Source organism: Camelus dromedarius, chromosome 4 (genome assembly GCF_036321535.1).
Source record: "Camelus dromedarius isolate mCamDro1 chromosome 4, mCamDro1.pat, whole genome shotgun sequence".
In the NCBI taxonomy this organism is placed as follows: Eukaryota; Metazoa; Chordata; class Mammalia; order Artiodactyla; family Camelidae; genus Camelus; species Camelus dromedarius.
The window spans coordinates 41360885-41385992 of NC_087439.1; the positions used below are offsets into that span (position 1 = coordinate 41360885).

The following is a 25108-nucleotide window of genomic DNA, read 5'->3' on the forward strand; positions in this document are numbered from 1 at the left end:
TTTGTCCATTTTTAAATTGAGTTATTCATTTTCTTTTTGTTGAGTTTTAAGGGTGCTTTGTGTATTTTGGATACAAGTCCTTTATTAGATATGTGTTTTGCAGTTTTTTTTCCCCCATTCTATGGCTTGTCTTTACTCCCTTTAAAGTGTCTTTGCAGAGCAGAAGCTTTTAATTTAAAAATGTCCAATTTATTAATTGTTTTGTTTATGGATTGTGCTATTGGGGTTACATTTAAAAACTCATCACAAAATCCAAAGTCATGTAGCTTTTATTTTGTGTTTTCTTAAAAAAATCTTATAGTTTTGCATTTTACATTTAGGTCTAGGATTGGTTTTGAGTTAATTTTTGTGTAAGGTGTGAAGCTGACTCTAGGTTCATTTCTTTGCATAATGGATCTCCAATTGTTTTAACACCATTTGTTGAAAAAACTTTCCTATCTCTATTGAATTGCATTTTCTCCTTTGCCAAAAATTAGTTGACTACATTTGTGTGGTCTATTTTTTTGGCTCTCTGTTCTGTTTCATTGATCTGTAAATCTCTTCTTTTTTCTAATATCATACTGTCTTGATTACTGTAGCCTTATAGGAAGTCTTGAAATTGTGTAGATTTCTTTAGAATTTATTTGACATTTAACAATAGAGGGACTGTCAGTTTTATTATGTAAATTACCTGACCCATAATAGGTACTCAATAAAGGGAAATGATTATTGTGGTTTAATAGGGATAAAGTATTTATTAACCAATCTTATCCAAAATTTTATCTAGGCTTTTAAATTAACCATAATATTAAAAACAATAGCTAACATGCAATAAATGTTTATGATCGACCAGGTACTAGTACAAGTGCTTTATATGGATTAAGTAATTAATCACCATAACAACCCCATGGGAGAGACAATATTACTCTCCTCGTTTTAGAAATAAACTCAAATGCAGAGAGCTTTGGACACTTCTCCAATGTAAAAAAGTTTGTAAATGGTGGAGTTAGGATTTGAACCCAGGTATATATGAACCATAGAACCTATACTCTTATTCACTACACTCTCCTAACAAAGTTTGGGAAAATTATCAGGAAAAAAAAAATTCCAACTGTGTGTCTGGTGTATGGTTTCAATAAGATCTTGTGGTCTCTTCGATCTTTATGGTCACATTAGTTTCCCATTTTCTAGGATGACTCAAAATATGTTCTGCGTAAGTTTTGTGATCTGAGAGTCAGTTACTATTGCTATCCCTTGGCTTCTAAAAAATTCAGTCTCTACCCTGACTTAAAATTAATTTACAGTACTCTTGGCAAAATATGTTAAGTATGAGAGACCAGCAGAATGACTAAGATATTACAGCATCTCTTATTGTAGAATGTGACAAAAAAGAACTTCAAAATATGCAGACTCAGACTTGCACATGCCTTTGACATTCATCTGCCACGTGGCTTCCTTGCACATAGGGTTTTATGCTATTTCAAGAATACCTAAGTCTCTCAAAGTAGTTTCCCAACTGGGTTTGCACCCTGAAAACCATGTTACAGTCTAGATCTTTTCCAGCCACAGCAAAACTCATCCCATCAACATATCCTCACACCAATCAAAATGTGTCCATCTTATGTTTCCTTCCCTGTAATTCTTAAATGGCTCTGATGGGTTTATAGATAAGACAGACTCTGAGTCTTCACACTTGGAGCGATAATTCAGGTACATTTTTAACTGAAATTCTGGAGAAAAGGTCTTGACCCAAAGGGATAATTTTAATGGCTGTGAGTTAGAGCTGATACCAATCCAATAAGACAGAGAAGGTACTTCCTAAGTAGGCTGCACCACTCTATTATATACATGTAAGGCTACCCATGTATATTTTTTCTATTTGCTTTTTTTCCCAAAGTGTTCTACATCTTTAAAAAAAGTGTTCCTTACCCTGCATCTGAGCCATTTCCACAGAGTAAAGGGTCTTTTTGTCCATCCAAAACATAAAAGTGACCTGTTAATATAAAGAATACATTATTTCATTTTGTATCAATCCTATTGACATTAGGAATAAATGAGAATTTGGCTATCTCAGTTATTTCCAAAGTGGACACCAATAAAGTAATTTATAAAGATGGCTTCAGGCCCACAGCCTCAACTATTTAGTTGAAAACTCTTTCAGCAACACTAAGATTAACCATGGAGTAGTATTTCTTACTGTCATCTTCAATGTAATCCTTCCAGTTAAACGTGCTCATTGTTACATTAACAAATGTCCCATTTGTATTCACTGTGCCATTAAAGAAGGAGGTGGTGTTGGTTTCAAAAGCAGAATCGCTTGGGGGCCATTGCAAGCATTTATTCCGCAGGTTGCCCATGAACAGCTGCAGACCAATTAGAGCAAACACGCTCAGACAGAACACAGTCAAAATCATGACGTCAGAAAGCTTCTTCACAGACTGGATCAGGGCACCCACGATGGTCTTCAAACCTGAGGAGAGAGAATGATAGGTCAGCTGAGGAAGAGTGCCCTAAGCCACAGTGTCTTCTTAATAGTCACACACATTCTTTCCCCGCAAACAACTGCTTGACTGTTTAGACTCCAAAGCTTTATGGACAGCCAGATGGTTTGGGAAATGGGATGAAGAGCAGATTTTATTTATGAACAGTGTACTTCTGGAGTTTCAAAATGAAAGCGTATATATCTGAGCAGGAAGTTTTTTTAATGTATTGTTTTATGTGCTGCCATAAACACATAAAGACAAACCTGAAGTTATTTTCCACTTCAGACTTTGTGTTTCATGAGACTGTTTCTCTCCAATCATTTTTTATACTAGCCTCCAAGTAGCAATGATTTAGAGGAGAAAAGAATCTTGAAATAATAAAAATCCCATGCCATTAATATGCTGTTCAGTAATAATCTTTTCTCCTTTATAAAAGGAGATCCATTTTCAAAATAGATCTGCAGTAAATGGTAAAATCTCAATCAGTTAGTAAAGCCATGTTAGCAAAGCTTTTTTAGAATGTAAAAGAGAATACACTACATAATAAACGCAAAAAAAGTGGGTGAGAAAGAGAGCAAAACTAGTATTTTTTATAGACATCTCATGCAATTCTGTTAAACTCAAAGGCTGACTTTATAAAAAAGCATGTAATTTCATTTGGCATTCTTGAAGATGACAAACAAAAATAATAAGCAACAAGGCTAATGTTACAAGTGTAATTTCAACCTCAGTGTTATTACAGTATATCTAAAATCAGCCTCGGTGTTTAACCTGGCTCTCACCTGGAATGACTGAAATTGTTTTCAGTGCTCGGAGAACTCTGAATGTTCTCAATGCTGAGACATTGCCCAGGTCCACAAACTCTGTCACATATCTGTAATAGGGAGTTCACACACAAACACAATAACACAAAATAGAAGTTTGATATATAAGAGGGGCCTACCATCTTGCACCAGTTTTTTCTTACCTGGAATTACAGAAATAGTTTTCAGAGCTCTTAAGACTCTGAAAGTTCGAAGGGCTGAAACATTGCCTAGGCTTACAAATTCTGTTACATACCTGTAGAATTAAATCAGAGTTACTGATAGTTTTGGCAAAGTTTATACTAAATAAAGAATGAAAGGTGGGTTGGTTTGACATATAGAGCCGTTTGAATTTTATGGAATTGCTATAGACTTCAGGGTATCATGTGCTAAAAGCTGCCTTTAAGGAATAAAATTGTGTTTCTTTATTTCAATGAAATTTTCACTAATATCAACAAGTTTGTTTGCAAAACTAATCAAAGTACAGTTGGTGGTATTAAATTATAGTCAATGAATAACTTCATTTTGATGAAGTGAAAGACTGAATGACATGAAAGTAATTCCAGTTATTGCTCATTTACCAGATATATTTACCTTGCAATATATATTCTAATAGGTATCCTCAGAATATATAAGGCATATGGTTAATTTGGCTAATAAGCAAACTACATTTAAAATATGTCACAACTACTTGGGTTATGCACCGACTGTTTTCATTCCTTTGAGCTTAACATATTTTCAAAAATACTCACGCCATCACAATGACACTGAAATCCAACCAGTTCCATGGATCACGAAGAAATGTAAAATCTTCTAAGCAAAACCCTCTAGCCAAGATTTTTATGAGTGACTCAAAGGTATAGATTCCAGTGAATGTGTACCTAGGAAAAGCATCCAAACAAAAATAACAGTTTTATTTGAACTGTTAAAATATATGTTTTCAAATACAGCAAATCCTATCCTTTGGTGGTTTTTAGTTCATGAAGCTCTTGTTCCTCATTTCTGCTTATAAAAAGCCTACTAGTTTAATTAATCTTATGAGCTTGAGTAAAGGGTTAAATTGAACAGATATTTTCCACAAAGAATCTGATTTTGTTTAAATATTTAGGTTTTAGAATAACAGTTTCATGTGTTTTATAATCATCAGGCTTGATCTTCTAGAGCAACACTGTTTGATTGAAATATAATACAGGCTACATACGTAGTTTTCAAATTTCTAGTAACCAAATAAAAAAGTAAGCAGAAATAAGTAAACTTAATTTGCATATTATGTTTTATTTAAACCAATATATCTGAAGTGTTGTCATTTCAACAGTTAAGATTAGCTAAATTCAAGTTTCAACACATACTTGCGGCTACTGGCTCCCTCACTGGACAGTATAGCTCTAGAGATAACATTTCCTGGATTAATTTACTTATAATAAAATATTTCATTTAAACTTCTTAATGATTAGAGTTATTTTTAGGGATATTTACATGTCTAATCTAGAAAATATACTTCCCCTTTTTATGCTTAAGAATCAGGAACAGAGTTATAAATCTGCTTCTCTCTCTCTTCCTCCCTTCCTCTTTCTCTCCCTAAATATATATATATATATATACACACACCAGAAAACTTTCAGTTCATTAATATTTTATGTTTATGTGTTTACACCGTTACCAAAATTACCAAAACTCCTGGATAACAAAATTCCTCAATCTAACCTTGCCTCAATTACTGTCTCTCTGCAATTGGGCCAAATCGTTTAAACATGCTTAAATCCAAATTTCAGCCTCCAAAATGGTGAAAGACTCTTCCATTTGCTGTTTGGTAGTGCATTTCTAGCCCTCTCTCCTTTCAGTGTTGACAGTATAAGTTATTTCTGTTTCTTCCAAAAATAGTTCGGTGAGAATATTTGTTTTTCAACATTGGATTCTTTTAAAAAGTACAGTCTAAGTTTGTTCTTCAGTTTACTTCACTCAAGCCGCAAAGATTTAATTTACTTTCATTAAAATCCATTATATTTTCCAGCCTACTTGTATTTTATGTGTGAAAAAAGGAAAGTTATTTTTGCTTTTTTTTCCTGTAGAAATTTCTCTCTTTTGAGGGAACAAAGAAATCAGAGGAAACTGTATATAGAAATCCTCACGTCTAGTTTTCCTGATATACCTCCTCCTTTTTACAACAATTAATAGAGAATAGTTTTGTATAGGTATGTCCATTTGGTAACCCCCAAATCATAAATGGCAACTGAGAATTCTGTTGAATGGCTTGCCTCAACATAAGAACTGGATTCTTTACTAAAATGATTTCTAGGGAACATTTTCAATTTACTATCAAAAAAATCTTTATTGTGTTAAAACACTGACAAATGATGGCTTAGAGTGATTCTGTAAATCCTCATAGACATCTATAATAAATAGAAATAAAAGTATTTGTCACAATAACTTATCTCCTGTTAGACATTACTTTAAAAAATATAGCAGTAAGAACGTAATAAAATTTTCTTTTTCACTGAAACAAAATACCTGATCATAGTATTGTACCATACGTAAATAGCCTGTATAACCTAGATACCTTCTGTTTCCCTGAAAAGCATGTTGCTTTGTCACAATCTCATATGTGACTGACAAACTGAGGAATAATGTTGTTATAATGCAGAAATTGTGTTAGTTAAAGCCCAGTTTTCCTCAGCATATTGATGTTTTGAAATAATCAGGGGCACCTTTTCCTATACATTTTCATGGAACATACTTAACAATAAAAGACCTTAATACTAATGAAAAACTTACGAGAAGTTTCTTCTTTAGTGCAAGCAGCGGCTAGTTTAACATGCCCAAGGCTACTGTGCTTAGACCTTTCCCTCTGTATTAAAATATTGAATCAAATGTTTTATTTTGATGACATCATTCAGATGTCCCCAGGGTCTCCGTTTCAAGAGAGAAAGGACAAAGCCCAGGGTCTGAGACTTCAGGGAGGTTGTTGGCTGAGATTTTAGGTACAAATGTCCGTAGAGCTTTAACTAGGCCAATATCTTTTTAGTGGAATTCTTACTGTTTTTATTAGTGTTCTAATTACAAAGTTTTATAAGTTTTGAGGGCTCTGTCTATAATCATGTTTTCCCCTTAGGCCTTGTTATTTTTTCAGCATGGTTTTGCAAAGACATTCTATTTCCTTTAACAGAACATATCTATGGTGTTTTAGCATGCATGCTGTGTCTAAACTATGTATCTAAACATAATTAAACATCAAAATAACTTAAATACCTAAATGTATTTTTCCTAAATGTGGTGATATAACATATGACCGAAATGCCTAATATAATAATATAGAGCTAAACATCTAAATCTATTTTTATCAGAATATAACAGTAATAGTAATATAATAGAATAAAATAATTTATTTATAAAATTACTCAATGGTCATTGTGTTTTATCTAAAATGAAGTTAACTGTGATCAAGTTTTAACTTTTATGCTAAATGATTGTATAGCTTATCAGCTAATGTATAAAATTAATAACCTTTCTTAAACAGATAACTATCATTTGTTGGAAATGTAAGAAAATTCTCCCAAAGAACTTCCCTTATTTTTTTTTCATATTATGGAAATAACTTTTTCTTTGAAGTGTTTAGCCTGACTTTAAAAAGTGGAAACCATAAATCAGACCATAACTGTAAGGAGATTGCTAGAGAATTTGAGTGTGCATTTCTCATTCCAAGAAGTCATTTCTACTTACTCTACATTCTTTGTCCAGTCTGGAGGGTTACTCAAAGTCATAAATACACAGTTGGTCAAGATAGTGCACATGATAAGCATGCTGAATAAAGTAGATTATAGTTAAGGAATAAATGCTAGTACAATATCGTGGCCATTTACAAATGATCCAATACAGAAAAAAAATCATTAATACAAGTTACCTGTAAAATTAATCTTATGTGTTTGTTTAAAAAAAAATGGCAAAACAGTAAGAAACTTCAAAGCATGTAATATAATCTTGGTCCACTCTTTTTTTATTTTACATCATTCCTCACAAAACTGAAGTCAGTAGAAAGAGACCTCTATTTGAAGCAAAATGAAAATTTTGCATTTCAATGAGTTGTGTGAAATTGCACTGCAAGGGAGAATGACCATTCTTCAGTAAGTTTATAGTAGAAATGTAAAAGTTACATTTCAGATGTCATTTAAAATTTTAACTGACAAACAAAAGGTTAATGACTGTGGTATAATAAGCCTGAGAATTTAGCTTCATATATTCAGGGATTACACTGATTGAGAATTCTACTGTAATTGGGAACTCTAGTAGTCTTAGAATGATGTAACTCGTTCCTTTAGTGTTTACAACATGAGTATAAAGGGAGAGACAATCTTTTGCTAATTAGCTAGTATTATTTTCTAACTTTATTTTTACTTTAGACTGTAGGGGAGCTTATCAGGCCATCTAGTTATCCTCCTGTATCTAGTCCACACCATACCTAAACAAACACTGGTTTAAAACCTTCCTAAGAATTAGCTGTAGTAATTTCTCTTAGAATCTCAATCCAGACTTTACTCGAAGAAACTTATGATTACATATTTTGAGGTAAATCTTTTATTTTAAAACATACTTTCCAATATCAAACCATAAAATGGGAGAATTCAAATGCTTCAAAAGTTATCAGTCCTGTTTTCCCTGTCTCTAGGTTAACTCTGTCTCTTAGTTTTTATGTTAGCCTGTTTTGAATCTGTTTGGATAAGATGCCCATTCTTGAACACTGCCTCTGAAGATCAGCTTTCTATTTTATGATCACTTCTTGAGAATTTTCTTGAAATCCACACCTGTTAAGTCATTTTACATGTACTTTTTGACTATTATTGTAAGTAATTTTAAGGTCAATGATTTTTAAATACATATTATCAGATACATAGGCACATAGTAGTTTAATAAATATTTACTGAAGGAAAGAAGGAAGGAGGAAGTGATGAAGATATAGAACCAATTAAGGCACAAAATTTTGAACATTTGGTAACATACATAATAATACTAAGCACAATAGACTATGTTTCTAATAATGGTTATATATGATCTAATTGAGGTTAATGAAAGTTTGCTGTCGTTTCTACAATACATGTTTCATTTAAACATTCACTATTATGGATGCATTTTTACTTTTAGAATCATTATAGTCATTCTACAATAATCTTGTTATAAATAGCAGAAAATCAATGAGTACAACAGATTAAACGTTATCCTTAACCTCAAAGTTATTTTATATATATTTTTAAAAAGTGACATTTTTTATATAATCAACTACTAGAAGCAGTATTTAGACAATCCACATAAAAAGGATATGAATGTACCAAAATCTTAATAGCAATTTTCCTAACAGGGTTTAGCGGAGTTAACATATACAAGGCAGAGGTGGCACTGAATCGGAAAATTGCCTTCCCTTTATTCAATACTATAAAAGTCTGAAAAAGAAAATAGGAGGAAAAAAACTAGATTAGACGTGTTTTATTTGAGGAGCTTACACACATAAAAATCTTTTTACCTGATTTGTTTGAACTTCTTTGTTTAAACCAGTTTGTATATCATGACTATAAACATGTTAGATGTTTCTCCCCTAAATTAACATATAGCTACAAATAAAGATACGATGTACTATTATCTAATCTGTCTCTAAGGTATCAACTTCCTGATACAAATTGATGATCCTACATAAAAATTTTACCAAATTGTAAAATAACTTTCCAGACTCTATTTAAAGCTTACCATTTGTCTTCAGCTTTGTAACTTTTCAGATTACTCGGTACATACTGCCACTAAAATAATCTTTTATACATATTTTAATTACATCAAGTCTTTTAACTACAAAGTTTAGGAAGGTTCTCTATTTTCCCTATGGTAGTTGTCCTACTTTAAAATGTTCAAACAGACTGAATAATCTGTTTTTGCTGATTCTATAGATCTGCTGGTAATACTGAGAAGGAACAGCTGCATTAAGAATTAGGCTGAAGTACATCATTTCAAAGGGCATTCCATAGATAAAATCCTATGACCTGAAACCTATAATCATCAATTTAGTATTTAAGCTGTGCTACCCAGCGATTTACTACTAGGTCTCTCTAGGATCATCTTTCATTTTTCCCAACAAAGCATCTCTGTTTCAGCCAATTCAATTCACTTGTCAGTCCCAGTCACTCTGTCAGCTTCTTCCCCTGATTCTGAAAATAAGTGTCACAGAATCCTACAGGAAGGAGGCACCTGAGATGTCATGTAATGTAAAATTGCTCCCATTTCAGGTCCACAACAGACCTGACAATGAGGTACCCCCTACAATGACCCACTGTTATATCAAAGGTTCTTGGTCCTGTCTGCATGTTAGAATCTCTTGGGGTGATTTTAAAATTGCCAATATATGAGATCCATGTGAGAGCAATTGAATCAGTTTCTGGAGGATTGGCATAGACAATTGTATGTTAAAAATATTTCCTCAGGAGATTCTAATATGCAGCCAAGGTTGAAAATTCCTACTTTCTGGGAATATCCTCAGCTATCAAAATCACCTCTGCTCTCATGTCTTTCCAGATAAATCATACTGCCTTCTGATCACTCCCCTAATTGTTTCCCTTTTTCAATAAGTCTTAGTGTATTAATATACACATACTGGCATGTTGCTTGTAATTATAGTCAAGTAGCAATTTACATGTAGGGTTCATTCCACTGAGGACTAGGCTAGAAGTTGTTCTAAATAATTGTGCATAAAGAGCCTATTAGCTACTTTTTCTACATTTTTTTCACAGTATTTAATAGCATGGCTTACAAATAAATACTTGTTTTAATTAAATGTGGGTTTACCTTTAAGATGACATTTACCTTTAAGACATCTATTCTATATAACCATTTACTTAATAATATGCTTTTATCCATTAACTAAGTGCTATATCCCATATATTCATGTTCACTGACAACATGCTCTGTTTGAATAGGTATATTGTGAGTATAATATTCATATTTTACAAATATAAAATACTTATATTATGAGTATAAAGGGTACAGAAAACAACTTCTCTGCACATTACCTTTTTTGTATTCAAGACCATGGACACAACCATTACCTAACCAACCATTTTCCATGAATTGCACTCTGTAAATTTGACCAATTCTATGAAGAAGGCAAGCAAACTATTCTTTACTAGCATTGAGATTATCCACATGGAACAGTGGACATTGGGAAGACTGCCCTTGAAGCACACATGCATTAAAGGATTTTCTTGAATTCACAGGATTGAATTACTCAGTATTAAAGTTGAATAATCTAGATCCATTTAGACATTCAATGACAGCAGTAACATGTAAAGTTTACCATAATTTAAAGTGCATTTATTCATGCTTTTTTGAAACAATATCCCTGAAAAAGCTGTTGCCACTTGTGACATCAAGAGAGGATTTTATTTTGAAAAATCTCCAAAAACAATGAACAGGAATGAATTGTCCCTTTAAACCTGCAATCCTCTGCTCTTCCCTCAAGATTAGCCTTTGCAGTACTAACGGGATTAAAAGTGACATGCCAAGGGCGTCTTCAGTGAATTTACTGGTTCTGGAACAGAGCAGACCTTTAAGAACACAATCTCAGTTTATTTCTGGAGACCAATCTCTGACACAAAGAAAACCTGAGAAATGAGGAATAAAACATTAATGTCCTGTATGGTGAAAAAATTATAAGAAAGGCATTTGGAATTTGGGGCCCTTCTATTATTGAGAGAGGTGTCTAAACTGAAAATTATTTGAGAGAATGACAAGTAATTAGAAGAGAGAGAAAAACAGTGTCAATTCCAAAATCTGTTCTCCAAGAAATGATAAGTAATAATGTGACTTAAAAAAAATAGTAATAAGTACTATACTGTTACTAAGGTGACGAATGTTGTATCTGGAAGTATGTTAAACTGGATATTACCCACTCTGGAATTCTACTTCTTTTTTCCAGATTCACTAAAATTTTCACTACTTGAGGCAAGAATAAGCTTTACATCTCTGAGTAGAACCACATCCATCAGCGAATTCAAAATTATACAACCAATTTTTAACATTTTGTTTTATTCTATTAATAAACACCATATATAGTTTTGTTTAGTGGCTAAGAGCTCTGGCTCTGGAGCCTGACTGCCTAGGTTCAAATCCTGAATCCACCACTTACGGAATGTGACTTTGGTCAAGTTACTTAACTCCTCTGGGCTTCACTTTCCTATCTACAAAATGAGGTTAACATAGTACCTGCCCCACTGGTTCTTTGAATATTAAGTAAGTTAATACCAGGTAAAGCATTCAAATGTACCTGACAAACTATAAGCATAACATATGTTAGCTATTATTATTATCACTGTCACTATTCTCAAGTTTTTACCTGATCAATTTGAATGCCATTAAAATACATTGTGATGTTGCATATCTGATTAAATTAGGTATGTAAACGTATCATTAATTAATGGAAGCAGAGTTACATAATGCTTTACACTTTTAAAATGCCTTTCACCTGCATTATTTCTTAAGATTAACAAGCTCTCTACCATATTTTAAATATAAGAACTTCTCCATTAGCTTCGTATATTAGGTCCTTCTATCATAAGAACCACAAACTATATAGCACCTCAATTTATCTTTATAGACACTTCATAAAGGAAAGCAGTGTCACCAACAGTAAACAGTCTAGATTTCTCTCAAGATGGGTCACAGCCATTACTGAATAAGTCAGTGTTCAAGTCTGGTTCTCAGACAGGGAGGCAATAAAAACTGACTTTGTTAGTACATAAACAGTCTGTTTCCTAGCAGCAGACTCACGTTAACCAAGCTTGAAAGCCTGACGTAAAATTAGAATGCCAATCTATTTATTTAAAACCAGGTATATCACTGTCACATGGGCTGAAATAATTGCTATAGCATAACCAACACATTCTTTCTTTCTAAGCAGATCAGTGGGAAAACAAATTATAATCAGATATTCTTTACCAAAGGTAGAGTCCAAATAAACTGACTTAATTAAATAATGCAGACATTTGATGACATCTTGGTTAGATAGCCTAGTGTAGCCCCTGTACAATGAAGTGACATTTGGGAGGAAAATGCTTTCAGGGCTACTATTAACTAAAGATCTGTCTTTCTGGGAAAATGCTGTTTGTCTCTATTATTCTCTTTTTTCCCCCTTAATTTTACCAATTCCCTCCTTTCTTCATGTAGTAAATGCTTTTAATCATGTCAAGGTATAAGTCATACCCCCACCTCTTGAAGGTATCTTTGCAAATATGCAGTTTGAATAAATAATTTTTAGAGGGAAATTTTATTCTAGTTTTTTGGGGGATGTCTCACTGTCTTCATTGTATATAATACTACAGTAACTAAATTTCAAATTTTTATCAATTCTTTAGTAAAGTAGTAGAATAAATTACTTTTAGAAATATATGAATACATATTACATAGCATCTTTCATGAAACTACGTTAAAAGGAAAAAGAAAGGACCTGTTTTTTTAATTTGCTTTAATTTGTAACTTTAAATAAAATATTTTAAGGCTCATTGTTCAAAGTGTGGCCATGTACTAGCAACATGAATCTCACCTAAGGGCTTGTTGGAAATGCAGGATCTGTGGTCCCACCCCAGATCTATGGAATCAGAATCTGTATTTTAACAAGATCCTCCCATGATGTGAATGTATATGCAAGTTTGAGAAGCACTTATTTAGAGAAATAGGGCTAGTTCTATGTCTGAGTAGTTACTTGTCAGTTCTTTTAGACATCATTGATCTTATAAGTTGTTTGCTGCTTAAAGAATGCAACTTCTTTAGCCATTCCTTTTTAAAGGGCTGGCTTCAACTAATAAAAGTGATCAATATATCCTTTAATCTGTAAGCCAGTAACTCATGGTGATATTAATTTATCTTTAGTGCCTAAATAGGCTCACTTTTATGCTTGTGAATGTGAAATATAAATTGTGGTTATAAGATGCCAAAATACCCAATTAGAAAGCATAGAATCTATCATCCATTTTTTTATTTCCTATAAAACACTGCACAGCTGGTATCAAAAACTAGCTAATTCTGACAAAATTATGTGGTTATTATTGCATTAGGAAGGCACAGTCATAACAGTTGATTTATGCAATATATTGAAAATTTTGAGGGTTATTTTTTGGCCTTTGTTCTTGATATTTTTTTTCTCAGAGTGATGTTTTAACAAAATGTAGGTGTTCCAGAATCTAGCCTGTTACAAATTAAGGTTAAGAGGAGCTCCCAATCATATTGTAGGTTAGTGGGCCAAAAAATGTATCTTTGAGTAAACTTGCTCCTCAATGTATATCTTCTATAGGAGGAGTCTAAGTAAAAGATTATCTGTTACCTTCTAGAATACAAATCTATTGTGAAGAAACCTCAAGCAAAATAAGAAATAAAAAAATAAGTATATGTGCCCCATAACTCTTCTTTCACTTAGCCATTATTCTGTTGTCTACTGTGTGCTTAGATATGTCAGCAGTAACAGATATTTTGCTTTCTTGATGTCAGTTTTAATTTTGACAATATCAATTACTGTGAAACTGTAGAAATTGTTCATCTCTTTATGTCTCTTCACTGTAGCCACATCTTGACTTCATTTCTTATAAATGTTTCTGCTTGTTACACTGTGCTTAAAAGTAAGAAGAAATAAAAAATATTATAAAATCTTTAACAGTAGAAAAGTTATGGTGCAGTATATATATATGAGCCACAGCAAATTAAAGTTAAGAGTTAAAGACGTATTAGAGCAATAAAATCAACACTCACTTTCTTACTGATATAGTATGGGTCCAGGTCCTCCAACGGCTCTGACACCATCCCTGGAGGGATGTCTCCATAAATAAATGGAAGGTTCTTTCCAGCTTCCAAGTCACTGTTTGGCTTTGGTTTGTTCTCATCATCATTGTCTTGTTCTTTCTTGGGCTTCTTGGCTTTCTCTTCTGCAGCATGTTTTTCAATAGCAGCAAGAGATTCTCTAGTAAAAAGGTGGAAGCTTTCAGGTCCTGGGGGTACCAGTAGTGCCTGTGCCATCTTTTCATCCTGCACATTTAATTATGTTTAGTTTCTTGCATAAGAATTGCCTACAATTAAAAAATGCATGGGGGTTAGGAAAGCAAGTGAATGAGAGGGATTAAGAAAATCAACCAAGATGCCATTTAATATTTCTTCTAGTAATTTTTTAAGTATAAATTTTAAGTAGTGCTTTTCGTGCTGCACTACAAATTTTAACTTAGAAACATCATTCAATCTAATTTTCAATGAGCCAGCTTAATATATCTATCAGAAGTCTGTTCTGAGACCTTTGAGCCAAAGTTTAGTATACTTTTAAAAAAGAATAATGCCAGTGGTGCTTGTCAATAAAATTAACTCATTATTTCTCTCCCTCCTTCTTTTATTATAACTTACTAACTCTCCAAATAAATAAATCCTGGTAACAATGCAGTGATATATCCTCAACTCAAAAAAATCTCAGGATAGGAAAGAAGTGTAGCCTAACTCAGCCATTATTCTGATTACCAGCATCATTGACCACTGGTTCTCCAGACAGTGTCTGACCATCAGCAGTAACAGAGAAGTCAAAATTCTGTTTCTTATAGCTTTTCACCTTGGATCCTTCTGAGGCATCTTCTGAAGCAATGCAGAATATATTTACTTCCTTTTCCAGTCTGTTGCTCTTTAACTATTTTTAAGACAATTTTCGTCTTCTTCCTGAATCTTCCATTTGATGTAGTGTAGTAAAAGCATGGACTATGAAGCTAGACTGTGTTCTAAACCCTGGCTCTGCCACCGGCGAGCTGTATGACTTTGCAAAATGTAACCCCTTGGTGCTTCAGTCTTCATTTGTAAAATGGGGATAATACGAGAACCAACTTCTCAGGTATTGTAAGGCATAAATGAATTAATTTATATTGAATGTTTAGAATAGTTCCCAGAATTAGTAAGCACTATATTAGTGCCAGTTATCATAATCTAAATATCTTCAGTTCGTCCAGCCATTTCTTCTGCTGTGGTTTCAGGCATCCTCACAATTCAAGCCACAATCCTTTAAATAAAGTCTTGTCTTGCTGGAACTATAACTGACCGTGGAGGTCAGGAATGGGCTGGGAAGTGCAGAGTACAGGGACACATTTCACACATGTTTACAACATGGCTGGGAGAGAACGGGAGACAAGGCAGACCTGTGGAGTGGACTTGCTCAATTTCCTAGGGAAGGGAAAAAAGTTCTATCTGCTGGAAATGTGACAGAACTGTCAAAAATACAGGAAGTCAGCTACATAAATTTTGAAACATAAGTTAACAGTTATTTTATTTTGCATTGTGCCAAAAATCTCATTTAAAAAATCAAGATAGAAAATAGAAACAATAAAAACAAAAAACAATGAGTACATCAGTCATCTTGTAGGATGGTCTACAACCATGGCATCAAAATAATCATCAATGTCATCTGTGACATTTTCCCTATCCCCAACCACCCACCTGCCTCTGCCCCCACACTTATTCTAGTCTCCATAGTAGGTTATCCATAAATGGCCTTCTAATTCTTGGCAGTTCATTGCATGGATATACTGAGCTTCTAAACAAGGAGAAACTCTAGATCTTATAGTAACATAAGAAAAATAACATAGTTTAATATATGTTTTTGAGTACATATCTGAATTACTGGTTCCTTGGTCTGGTCCTGTGACAAAAAATATTTTAATAGCTGTCTGTGTCTTTTCATTGAATTCATAGTCATATTATGACATTGTTATTATATTTCCTGCTATTATGCAGGTATATTCTAGATAAATCATAAATTATCAGACTTACCAAAAAACTGTTCTATTTTCCCTACTAGATCTGAAAAAGAATTTCTGATTTGTGGTGGGACAAGGCTCTTTTTTTAAGCTCCATCAAGTGTTATATGAACCAGAAGATTTGGGAACATTTATTCTGTTTTTCTTAAAAATCAATCAACTATCTATTGTGTGACTTCTAAGTTCATGGTAAATGGTACAAAGTAGAGTTAATAGTTTCAGCCATTTTATGTCAATTCAATGGCAACATAGTCAGTTCAACTCTAGGCTGCTATGGAATAATCACAGCTCTTGTACTTTTCAGCGTAGGAAGAGTTTGCCCTTAATTACAAAACTTAAATACCCAGGGATGTGTAATCCACCTTTCTCATCACCTGTCATGAATTGAATGGATAAGATTCTCCCCAAGTGCTAAATGAAAATGACACAGCTTGAAAAAAAAATGTCTTTAGAAATTTCTGTGGAACATAGTTGCTTTCTTAAGGGAGAAGAAAGGTTACTTTTGTATTTGAGCATTTACTTGAACTGATTTTGGTTTCTTTATTGACAATGGAATGAAAACCATGCAGCAATTGGTATCAGAGATCTGGATGAGTATTGAGTCTGTTACTAACAGTTTATAATTTAACCTTCCTCAACCTGTGTCATTGAAATACTTTATCATATATGTGGCAACACTTTGCCATAAAGAAATAACTAATTATATTTCATTTAATTGGTGTCTCTTGGTTCCTAAGTTTTAAAATGAAATTTGTTTAAACATATTTAATGTAGAAATCTCTCAGTAATCTTTCCTGATGACTTTGATTTCTCTGAGGTGACATGGAACAAGTACCATCATAAAATCATGAAAATTTATTTAAAAATAAATAATCCTTTACCTTCTTGTTCACTGATCAAGGGCTAGGATAAAAAATTTGGGTCTTGGTCTAAAGGAAGTAGTCTCTTTGAAATTCCCATGCTGCTGACTCTAAATCCCGAGAAGATAGGCCAGTTCCACTCTCAGCTCTTTATCTGCAAGGGGAATAGGGTTTACTCAATATTTGGATAGGCTGAGACATTAAAGATTACAGTGAACTGAGTTTCTCAGGAGTTCATCTACAGTGTTGCTGTTTAGAAACTTTTCATAGTTCTTTGCCAGTTCTATTTTAATTTTTTTCCTCTCTTTCTTGTTCTCTGTGAGCTTATTATACAGAGTTCTTACATAATTTTATATTCCTATTAGAGCAGGCTTTTAAAAATTAATTCCTACTGATGCCTTGGTGTAGAAAATATATTATTAATGAATATATGTGCATTATAATTTATTAAAACATATCAAATTTAACATACCAAATTTTCTCCAGAACTGTCCTTGCAAGGACCAAAAAGGATTAACGATCTGAGGATATGATCTGTTTGATTAAAAAAGTGTCTGTGTGTGTAAAAGTGTGTGAGTAAAACAAATGCATCCTCTGTTAAGAAAGACTGTGGTTCAAAATATCCAATTATAGGGATGGATGGCAGAATTTCAAACCTGGAAGGGACTTTAGGCTCATTTATTCAGGAAATATTTATTGAGGGACTACTATGTATCAATGCTGTGCTTGGACTAGGTTAGGTACCCATGGTCCCAGCCCTTAAGGAATTGACATTACACTGGGAGAGCCAGATTATTATACAAATAATTATATATCGCTGGTTATCATCTGAGGTCCATAAAAGGTAGCAACTTATTCGGCCCAGGGAGGAGTATGGTTTCAGGAAGTTTTCCTGAGGAAGTAATACTGGGCTAGGTTTTGTAGACTAGTTGGGATTTGGCCGACTAGTTGTGGTGGTGGTAGTTGGAGGAAGGTTGGTAGGAAAACATATCAATAGAGACCTGCTAGGTAGGCAGGGAGGCAGCAATGTATATGGCCTCAGACATGAGAGACAGCATGGATTGTTTGGGAGGAACTATATGCAGTTCATTATGGGTGGAGACCAACCCAACCAAAGGGTGTGGTAGGAGAAAGGAACGGAAACTTCAGCAGGATATAGACCACCAAAGTCTCACTCAGCACTCTAAGGTAATCTGTGGGTGGGGGGTGGAGTGTTTACTTTGGAGATCAGGAAGATGGTGGCAGTATGAAGGACAAGCAGGTAGGGAGTGATCCTAGAGCAATGGTTTGCAAACATTTTTGTTTCAGGATCCCTTAATACTCTTAAAATTTATAGACGACCTCAAAGAGCTTTTGTTTAAGGGAAGACTTTCCTATCCATATTTACCATATTAAAAATTAAAATAGGAAATTTAAAAACATGTTTTAATTAGCTTAAGAATAAACCCCTTTTTGTTTACATATAAAACAGATTTTTAATGAAAATAGCCATATTATCTCAAATGAAAAGAATTGAGTGAGAAGAATGAACTTGTTTTACATTTGGCAAATCTCTTTACTGTCTGGCTTAATGGAATACAGCTAGATTCTCGCATCTGCTTCAGTGTTCAGTCTGTTGAGATACATTGTTTTGATTGAGGTACATAAAGAAAATTCTTACACATATATGTAGCTGGAAAGTAAGGAGTCAGGCAATTGTGAATATTCTTCTTTGATGAAAACCAAAACTCTACAAATGGTAGTTTCTTAAATTAGTTTCAGTGTAAAATCTGAAACTGTATCAGTGAACTTTTGACTTTGCCCTTTGGATGGATTTTGCACCATCATGCATGGATCATTTGTAAAATACCAGCACGTTATTCTGCAGATTTTCCAAATTTTGACAAATTTTATTATATAATATTCAAAAATCACATTTGTTAGTATCACCATTGATCTCTTGAGAAAAGTCGTAATGTACTGGGAGGCTGTCAAGCTCCCAGTGTCAGGTAAGTTTTCCAAAATTCCAATTTCCACTTCAAAGCTCCAGTTTTAACATCGACAACAAATGCTGTCATTTGCTTTTCCTGAAATGACAGGTTTTTCCTTTGTTCATTTTTGAGAAAATATCTGCCAAATACCTGAGTCTGAATAACCATAGTTTGTCAGTTCTTTCTTTCAAGTGGAAATAGTGTTTCATGGGGGAAAAGTGGCATATTCAGCTCCTGATACAATTACACAAGTGCTTTTCCTTGAGACAACCATGGTGCTCAGTATGCAGCAGAAATGCTTTATGTATGTTTCCCCTTTCATCATACAGAATATTAAAAATCACATGTTCTTTAAGGTCAAGATTTAATAAAATTAATAATATATACTGCTTCATCAAAGAACTTCTTAGGTGAACTGGCATTTTTTTCTTACTGTGCTTGGTGGTGAGGAAAATAAGGACTCCTCCTACAGTTTGATGCCACTGCCTTGATTCCCACTCAAGCATTAGCAGTTTTACCCCCATGACTTTAGCACTATCAGTGCAAATGTCAAAATGGTGAAAAAAGGCAAATGACACCTTAGGATTATTAAGAAAATAGTTTAGACCTCACAGCCCCTCTGAAAGGAACTCAGGAACACCCTGTTGTCTGCAAACCACCTTTGAGAACAGCTTTCCTAGAAGGAAGCAGATGGACACCAGTGGTCTGGAGCAGAGGGCAAGAGAATTTGACTATAGCTCTACTATTTAAGGGCACAGACTTGGCAATCAGGACTATATTCAAGCCCTGGCTCTGCCATGTTCTAGCACTGTGACCCTGGACAATTTTTTTTAATCTTTTACAGTTTTCAGGTTCCCTATCTACATAATGAAGATAATGATAGCAATGATAACATATACTTCATTAGAGTTAATGTGACCTTTAATGAGGAAACGCATCTAGAGGTAAGCTAGTGCCTGGAAGAAAATAGGCCATCAATAAGTTAGTGAGCAAACAAACCATGGTCCAAGCACTGTGCTCAGGCACAGTTAGAAGAGGTGTAAGGCCAGTAAGATTCTGGGATGACTTGATATGAAGGGTGAAAAGAGTTAGGGGGTAAGTTAATTTCCAAATTTCTGGTTTGAGCCACTAACCCAACCGAGAAGTGGAGAGGTTTGTAGGGCAAAATAATAAATTCTGTTTGAGTTCTTAGTTTGAGATGCCTTTGAAACAACTGGGTGTATAATTAAGATATGGGTGTGAGACTCAAGAAAGATGTCTGGGCTGTGAATGTATTGATTAAGGAGTCACACTGAAACTGAAGAATATGCATTACATTAATTTAGGAAAAAATAGAAAGATGAAGAGGTGGGACTCTTGTGACCACCAATTTTTAAGGAAAGGGAACATGGAGGATATTAGACAACAGAATCAGAACAGTTACGTAGATGCCAAAAGAGGAATTTCCAGGATGCTAATCAAAACTCATATGTTGGATTTGACAATTAGTCCAATTCCCTGCCTTTAAAATAAATGAGAAACAGGCGCAGAGAAGCTAACTAATCTTCACTGAAGTGTCTATTGACAAATACAGAATGCTGCTCTGAGGCAAAACATTTTCCACAGATTCTATTCTTGACTGACTTTTCCTATTATTGTTGACATTTTTATCTTGAATCTTACTGTTTTGTTATTTAATATTAAAGAGCTAAGCAGCATATAAATAATTACAGAAAAATAGATTTGTGTAGCTCTGTTCAGTTTTCCAGGCTCACATACATGTAACTATGATACTAACATAAGCTGCTGAAACTATATGAAACCAATTAATACAAAACTAATAATTGTTAATGAATCAGAATCTGAGAAAAAAAGGCACAGTAAGTATTTGGGATATGATGTGGCATTACTGCAGCAATGTATTTTTTTTCCCATTAGTCATATAGCCCATGAATTCTCATCTTGCCTAATTTTCCAGAATAGAAGACAGTTTGGTAAATTGTGTTGGTCTACAACCTGTTAGTATCAATACTCTCTGTCTCTCTCTGCAGGGATTTTTATAATTATGTTACAGACAAAGTCAATTAGTTCTGGTCTGTTCCCATGGAAACAAAATTATGTCAGAGGCCGTAAATTTGCCATCTTCAAGAATGAAAAGTTGCTCTGTGTCTTACTACTTGAGAGATCAGGAGAAAAAAAATCCAAATGTATTTTTCATGTTCTTGATGACAAGAGAGCTAGTTGTCACGGAAAGACTGGGTCCATTTCTGAGGAGAAAAGATGCTGTATGTGTTTTCTTGGTATCAAAAAGAGATTATTATGGGAAGGGCATAATCTAAAAGACAAAATGGACCAATTAACTACTGTCCTATTGAAGAAAATTATTAATTTTTTCCAAGGGATTATTCATTTAGGGCTAATGATTGTCTAGTATTTACTACATATCCTCAAGGAACATGTGTGACCAAGAGCATATTTTATCAAAGGCATACACACAGCATTCAGCACATTATAATAATAGCCACTGGACACTCTCCAAGGCAGAATTATGTATTATTGTCTGTATTTTAAAGCAGTTTTGAAATAATACCTTGTTGGTATGCCTACCTAACCAGGTGACTTTGAGGATTAAATAATAATAGTAGATAAAACTCTGCTGAATTATTACTGTCTCAGACACTCTGTCATGTAATTTATGCATACTGACTCATTTAATTGTCATTATAATTTTGTGAGGTTAGTAATATTATTATTCCCATTTTATAGATCCAAAATACCTAGGTGTACGCAGGTTGGATAACTTGTCCAAGTTGCAAAAGTAACAAAGAGCCAGAATTTGAACCCAGATAGTCCAGGAAATAGCCTGGGCCCCAAGCCTACAAAATGGGAAGAATTTTAGTTCATTTTTTTCAGAAACAGAATTAGGATGAGTCAGCTACCTTATTAGGAGGTTATTATGTATAGAGTCCTGTGTTAGGAATGGGGTGGTACAACCTAAGAAATGTAGCAATATAGTCTTCACCTTTGTTTTAATGTAGAAGACAAAACAAATATGAATGAATTAATAGTAAACATAAAACCTACTCTAATAAATACCTGCTCACATGTATGTTAAGCATGGAGTTACTTAAAGGTAAGTTAAGCATTGGACTTATTTAAAGGTAAATTAAAAGCCTAGGCTAGCTGCTTCTTCTGTGTACCTCTTGTTATTAGTGTGATGTCAAGGAATTCAGCATTACTATTGGTTTGGACAAACATATTGAGAAAGCAACTCTATAGTATTGGTATCACTATGCCATGGCCAAATACAAATGAAATCAGACTTTCTCTACCATTGTTCTTTTCCCGTTATCTAAACACATGATTGTCCATACACAAATGTTGTTATTGATTATTAATTTACAGTTTAATAAAAGAATCTATTTTTGCCTTTCTCTCCCTGGACTCAATATCTCTGGAAACAATAGCTGAGTATGAAAGTACAAGTTCATCTCTGTCTTCAGAACAATTTTATCTCGGAAATAATAAGTCTCTTCTAGGAGATGATGTTTCCTATGATTTTGTCTTTCTTTATCAGACAGCTATAAGCTCAGAGAGACACCTGCTAACTAATAACAACTTGGCCAACACTGTAATAGACAAATCAGCATCAATGGTTTTATTAGCTCCTGAGTTTTTCTACTATTTGTTTGCAAACTAAAGTAAGTTTTGCAACAGCCATTCCACTTCGACACCTCCTCCAAACCCCTTGCCAATCATTGGTTAAAGGAATAGGCATTTGGTCCAATTGTGGCCAATTAAAGTTGAGGGGAAGTCTGCAAGTGGGTCTAAAAAAGATTTCTTCTCTCATAAGAAAGAGGCTGAGGAGGAGACAGAATTCTGTGTCCTCTGGACCTTATTGCATCAGGATATGATACATCACACTACTGCAGTCACTTATAACCAGAAGGGATGCCACTGTGAGGGCAAAGCTGACACACGGAGGGTGGCAGATCACAGAGACAGATCTACCCTAGGCTCTTGATGGCTCACTCATCTCTTGGACCCAAACAACCTCTGCACTGCTTGTTACGTTCAATAAACATCCTTCTTGACTTAGATCATTTTAGACAGCTTTTCTAGTTAGTTGCAGCTGATACACCAAACAAATAAATACCCCTCAGTAGGTTCAAAAACTTAGCCAGTCCAAAAGCTGGCTGACAACCAAATACTGACCACGTATTTGGATGTCCTTTACCCTGTACAAACAGGTGAGTTACGGATCCAGTTACCAAATAAATATAATAAAATTCAAGTAAATACAATCCTGGGTAATTCACTAAATACACAGGATGAATGTCACTCTTGAAATAAAAATAAATAAAAAGCTGGGTTAGTTTCTCTTTCTTACATTAATAGCCTTTGTCATTCTACTTCCTGAGGTCATCTCTGCCATGTCTCTAAATGTTTGCCTCCTTGGAGGAACAAACCAGCAAAGAGGCAGGAAGTCACTCTTCTGCCTTCTTTTTGTCTTGAAATAGCTGCTGTTGTTAGCTAATAAAGATTTTAGTTCACTTTCCACAAACACAAATTTATACCCACTAGCAGTTTAGGCACCTTATATAGTCACAGCACCTTTTTCCGGAAAAGCTCCAGGCCGTTTCTGGGAGCTAACTCATTTGTCCTTATGCTATCCTTATAAGAGATTCTGTGTTTTTATTCCAGTAAGCCACTCTACCACACATCCTTGACAGGTATCTCATCCTTGATGAACTCTGATGTGGCTTGGCATCAGCTTTCTTTCTCCATGATCTGTGTGGAAAGAGAACACAGATGAAGTGAGTCCAGCATCTTTGGCATTTAGATTGCTGTGGGTGCTATGGTCTGGGTCTCCGCTTTTGTGCTTTGTATACTTATAGTCCTAGGTCAAGAAAGCAGAACCAATGCAGAGCAGGTTGTTTGACCCTTATAAGCATCATGCCCTTGTGCCCTTATAAGCTCATGGAAGGATGGGGCCAGGAACCACTTTCAGGATTCTGGGAGTGGGGGTGAGGGCCCCACTTTCTTCTTTGACAGCCTTGATTCAGTCACTCCTTCTGAAGGCAGGTTGGAGTTCTAGAGCATCTTCCTGTTCTTCACTCCTACTCCTTTCCCCCCTTTCCCTTCTTTACTTCCTCTTTGTTTCTTTTCTTGAAATATCAGAAAGACTGAAAAGGTAGACCAGTGGACCATGTGGTCAGCATTGATGTTGTGGGTTATTTTTCTAGTTCCTTTTCAGTCTCTTTTCCTCTCCATCTAAAGCTGATTTGATTGATTGACTAAGAACAATAAATCTTATTCAGTAGCTTCTAAGAGTAAATGTTAAGAGGATGAGGCCAAGATGGCGGAGTAGTAGGATGCTTGTAGCTCACCCTCTCCCATAGATACACCAAGACTCATATCCATGGACCCACTCAGCCAACCAGAGCACCTGCAGAACTCCGACAGAACACTGTCCGCTTCAAAAGACAAAAATGCCAAAAATCTGTTTTATTCCTACATAGGCATTAGATAAATAAATAAACTCCTTTAAGGACCACAACAGATAACTGATACTCTATAAGCCACAGTGCCAGAAAGATATGAGCAAGATGAAGAAGCAGAGAAACCATTCCCAATTAAAAGTACAAGAGAAATCCCCTGAAAGAATGATCAATGAAATAGACATTGACAGCCTACTAGATCAAGATTTCAAAAAAAGGAGTGATCAAAGTATTGAAGGAACTAAAAGAGATAGTGTTTAGAGATATAAAATATGTCAAAAATTAAATCAAAGCTATAAAGAAGAGCCAAGTAGAACTGGTAAACTCATTGGCTGAGATGAGAACGGATCTAAAGGCTGTGCAAAGCAGACTAGATAATGCAGAGGAACGGATTAGTGACCTAGAAAACAGGACGACAGAAAGCATCCAATCAGAACAACTGCAAGATAAACAAATAAAGACAAGTGAAAGCAACATAAGGGACCTATGGGATAATATAAAGCATGCCAATCTTCGCATAATAGGAGTCCCAGAAGGGGAAGAAAGATCAAAGGGGATCGAAAAGGTTTTTGAAGAAATCATGACTGAAAACTTCCCAAACGTAAAGAAGGAATCAGATATCCAAGTAGAGGAAGCTCAGAGGGTCCCAAACAGGAAGAACCCAAACAGACCCACACCAAGACATATAATCAAGATGGCCAGAGTCAAGGATAAAGAAATGATTCTAAAGGCAGCA

The 25108-nt window shown here is 34.5% G+C and overlaps 1 protein-coding gene across 5 annotated transcripts in view; it reads right to left on the reverse strand.

Moving 5' to 3' along the window:
* SCN3A (sodium voltage-gated channel alpha subunit 3) overlaps positions 1 to 25108 on the reverse strand; it is a 113505-nt gene that overhangs the window by 67773 nt on the left and 20624 nt on the right. For 3 of the 5 annotated variants that reach the window (XM_031451569.2, XM_064484866.1, XM_010982456.3), the window contains exons 2-10: positions 23486 to 23662; positions 16944 to 17076; positions 14033 to 14346; positions 8576 to 8694; positions 6983 to 7072; positions 4018 to 4146; positions 3245 to 3336; positions 2177 to 2449; positions 1909 to 1972 (exon numbers count right to left, since the gene is read on the reverse strand). In XM_031451569.2, the coding sequence (XP_031307429.2) occupies positions 1909 to 1972; positions 2177 to 2449; positions 3245 to 3336; positions 4018 to 4146; positions 6983 to 7072; positions 8576 to 8694; positions 14033 to 14296 (1031 nt within the window). In that variant the 5' untranslated portion in view covers positions 14297 to 14346; positions 16944 to 17076; positions 23486 to 23662. Of the gene's footprint in view, positions 1 to 1908; positions 1973 to 2176; positions 2450 to 3244; positions 3337 to 4017; positions 4147 to 6982; positions 7073 to 8575; positions 8695 to 14032; positions 14347 to 16943; positions 17077 to 23467; positions 23663 to 25108 lie in introns of all 5 variants that reach the window. The other 2 variants (XM_064484864.1, XM_064484865.1) reach the window with 2 other exon arrangements.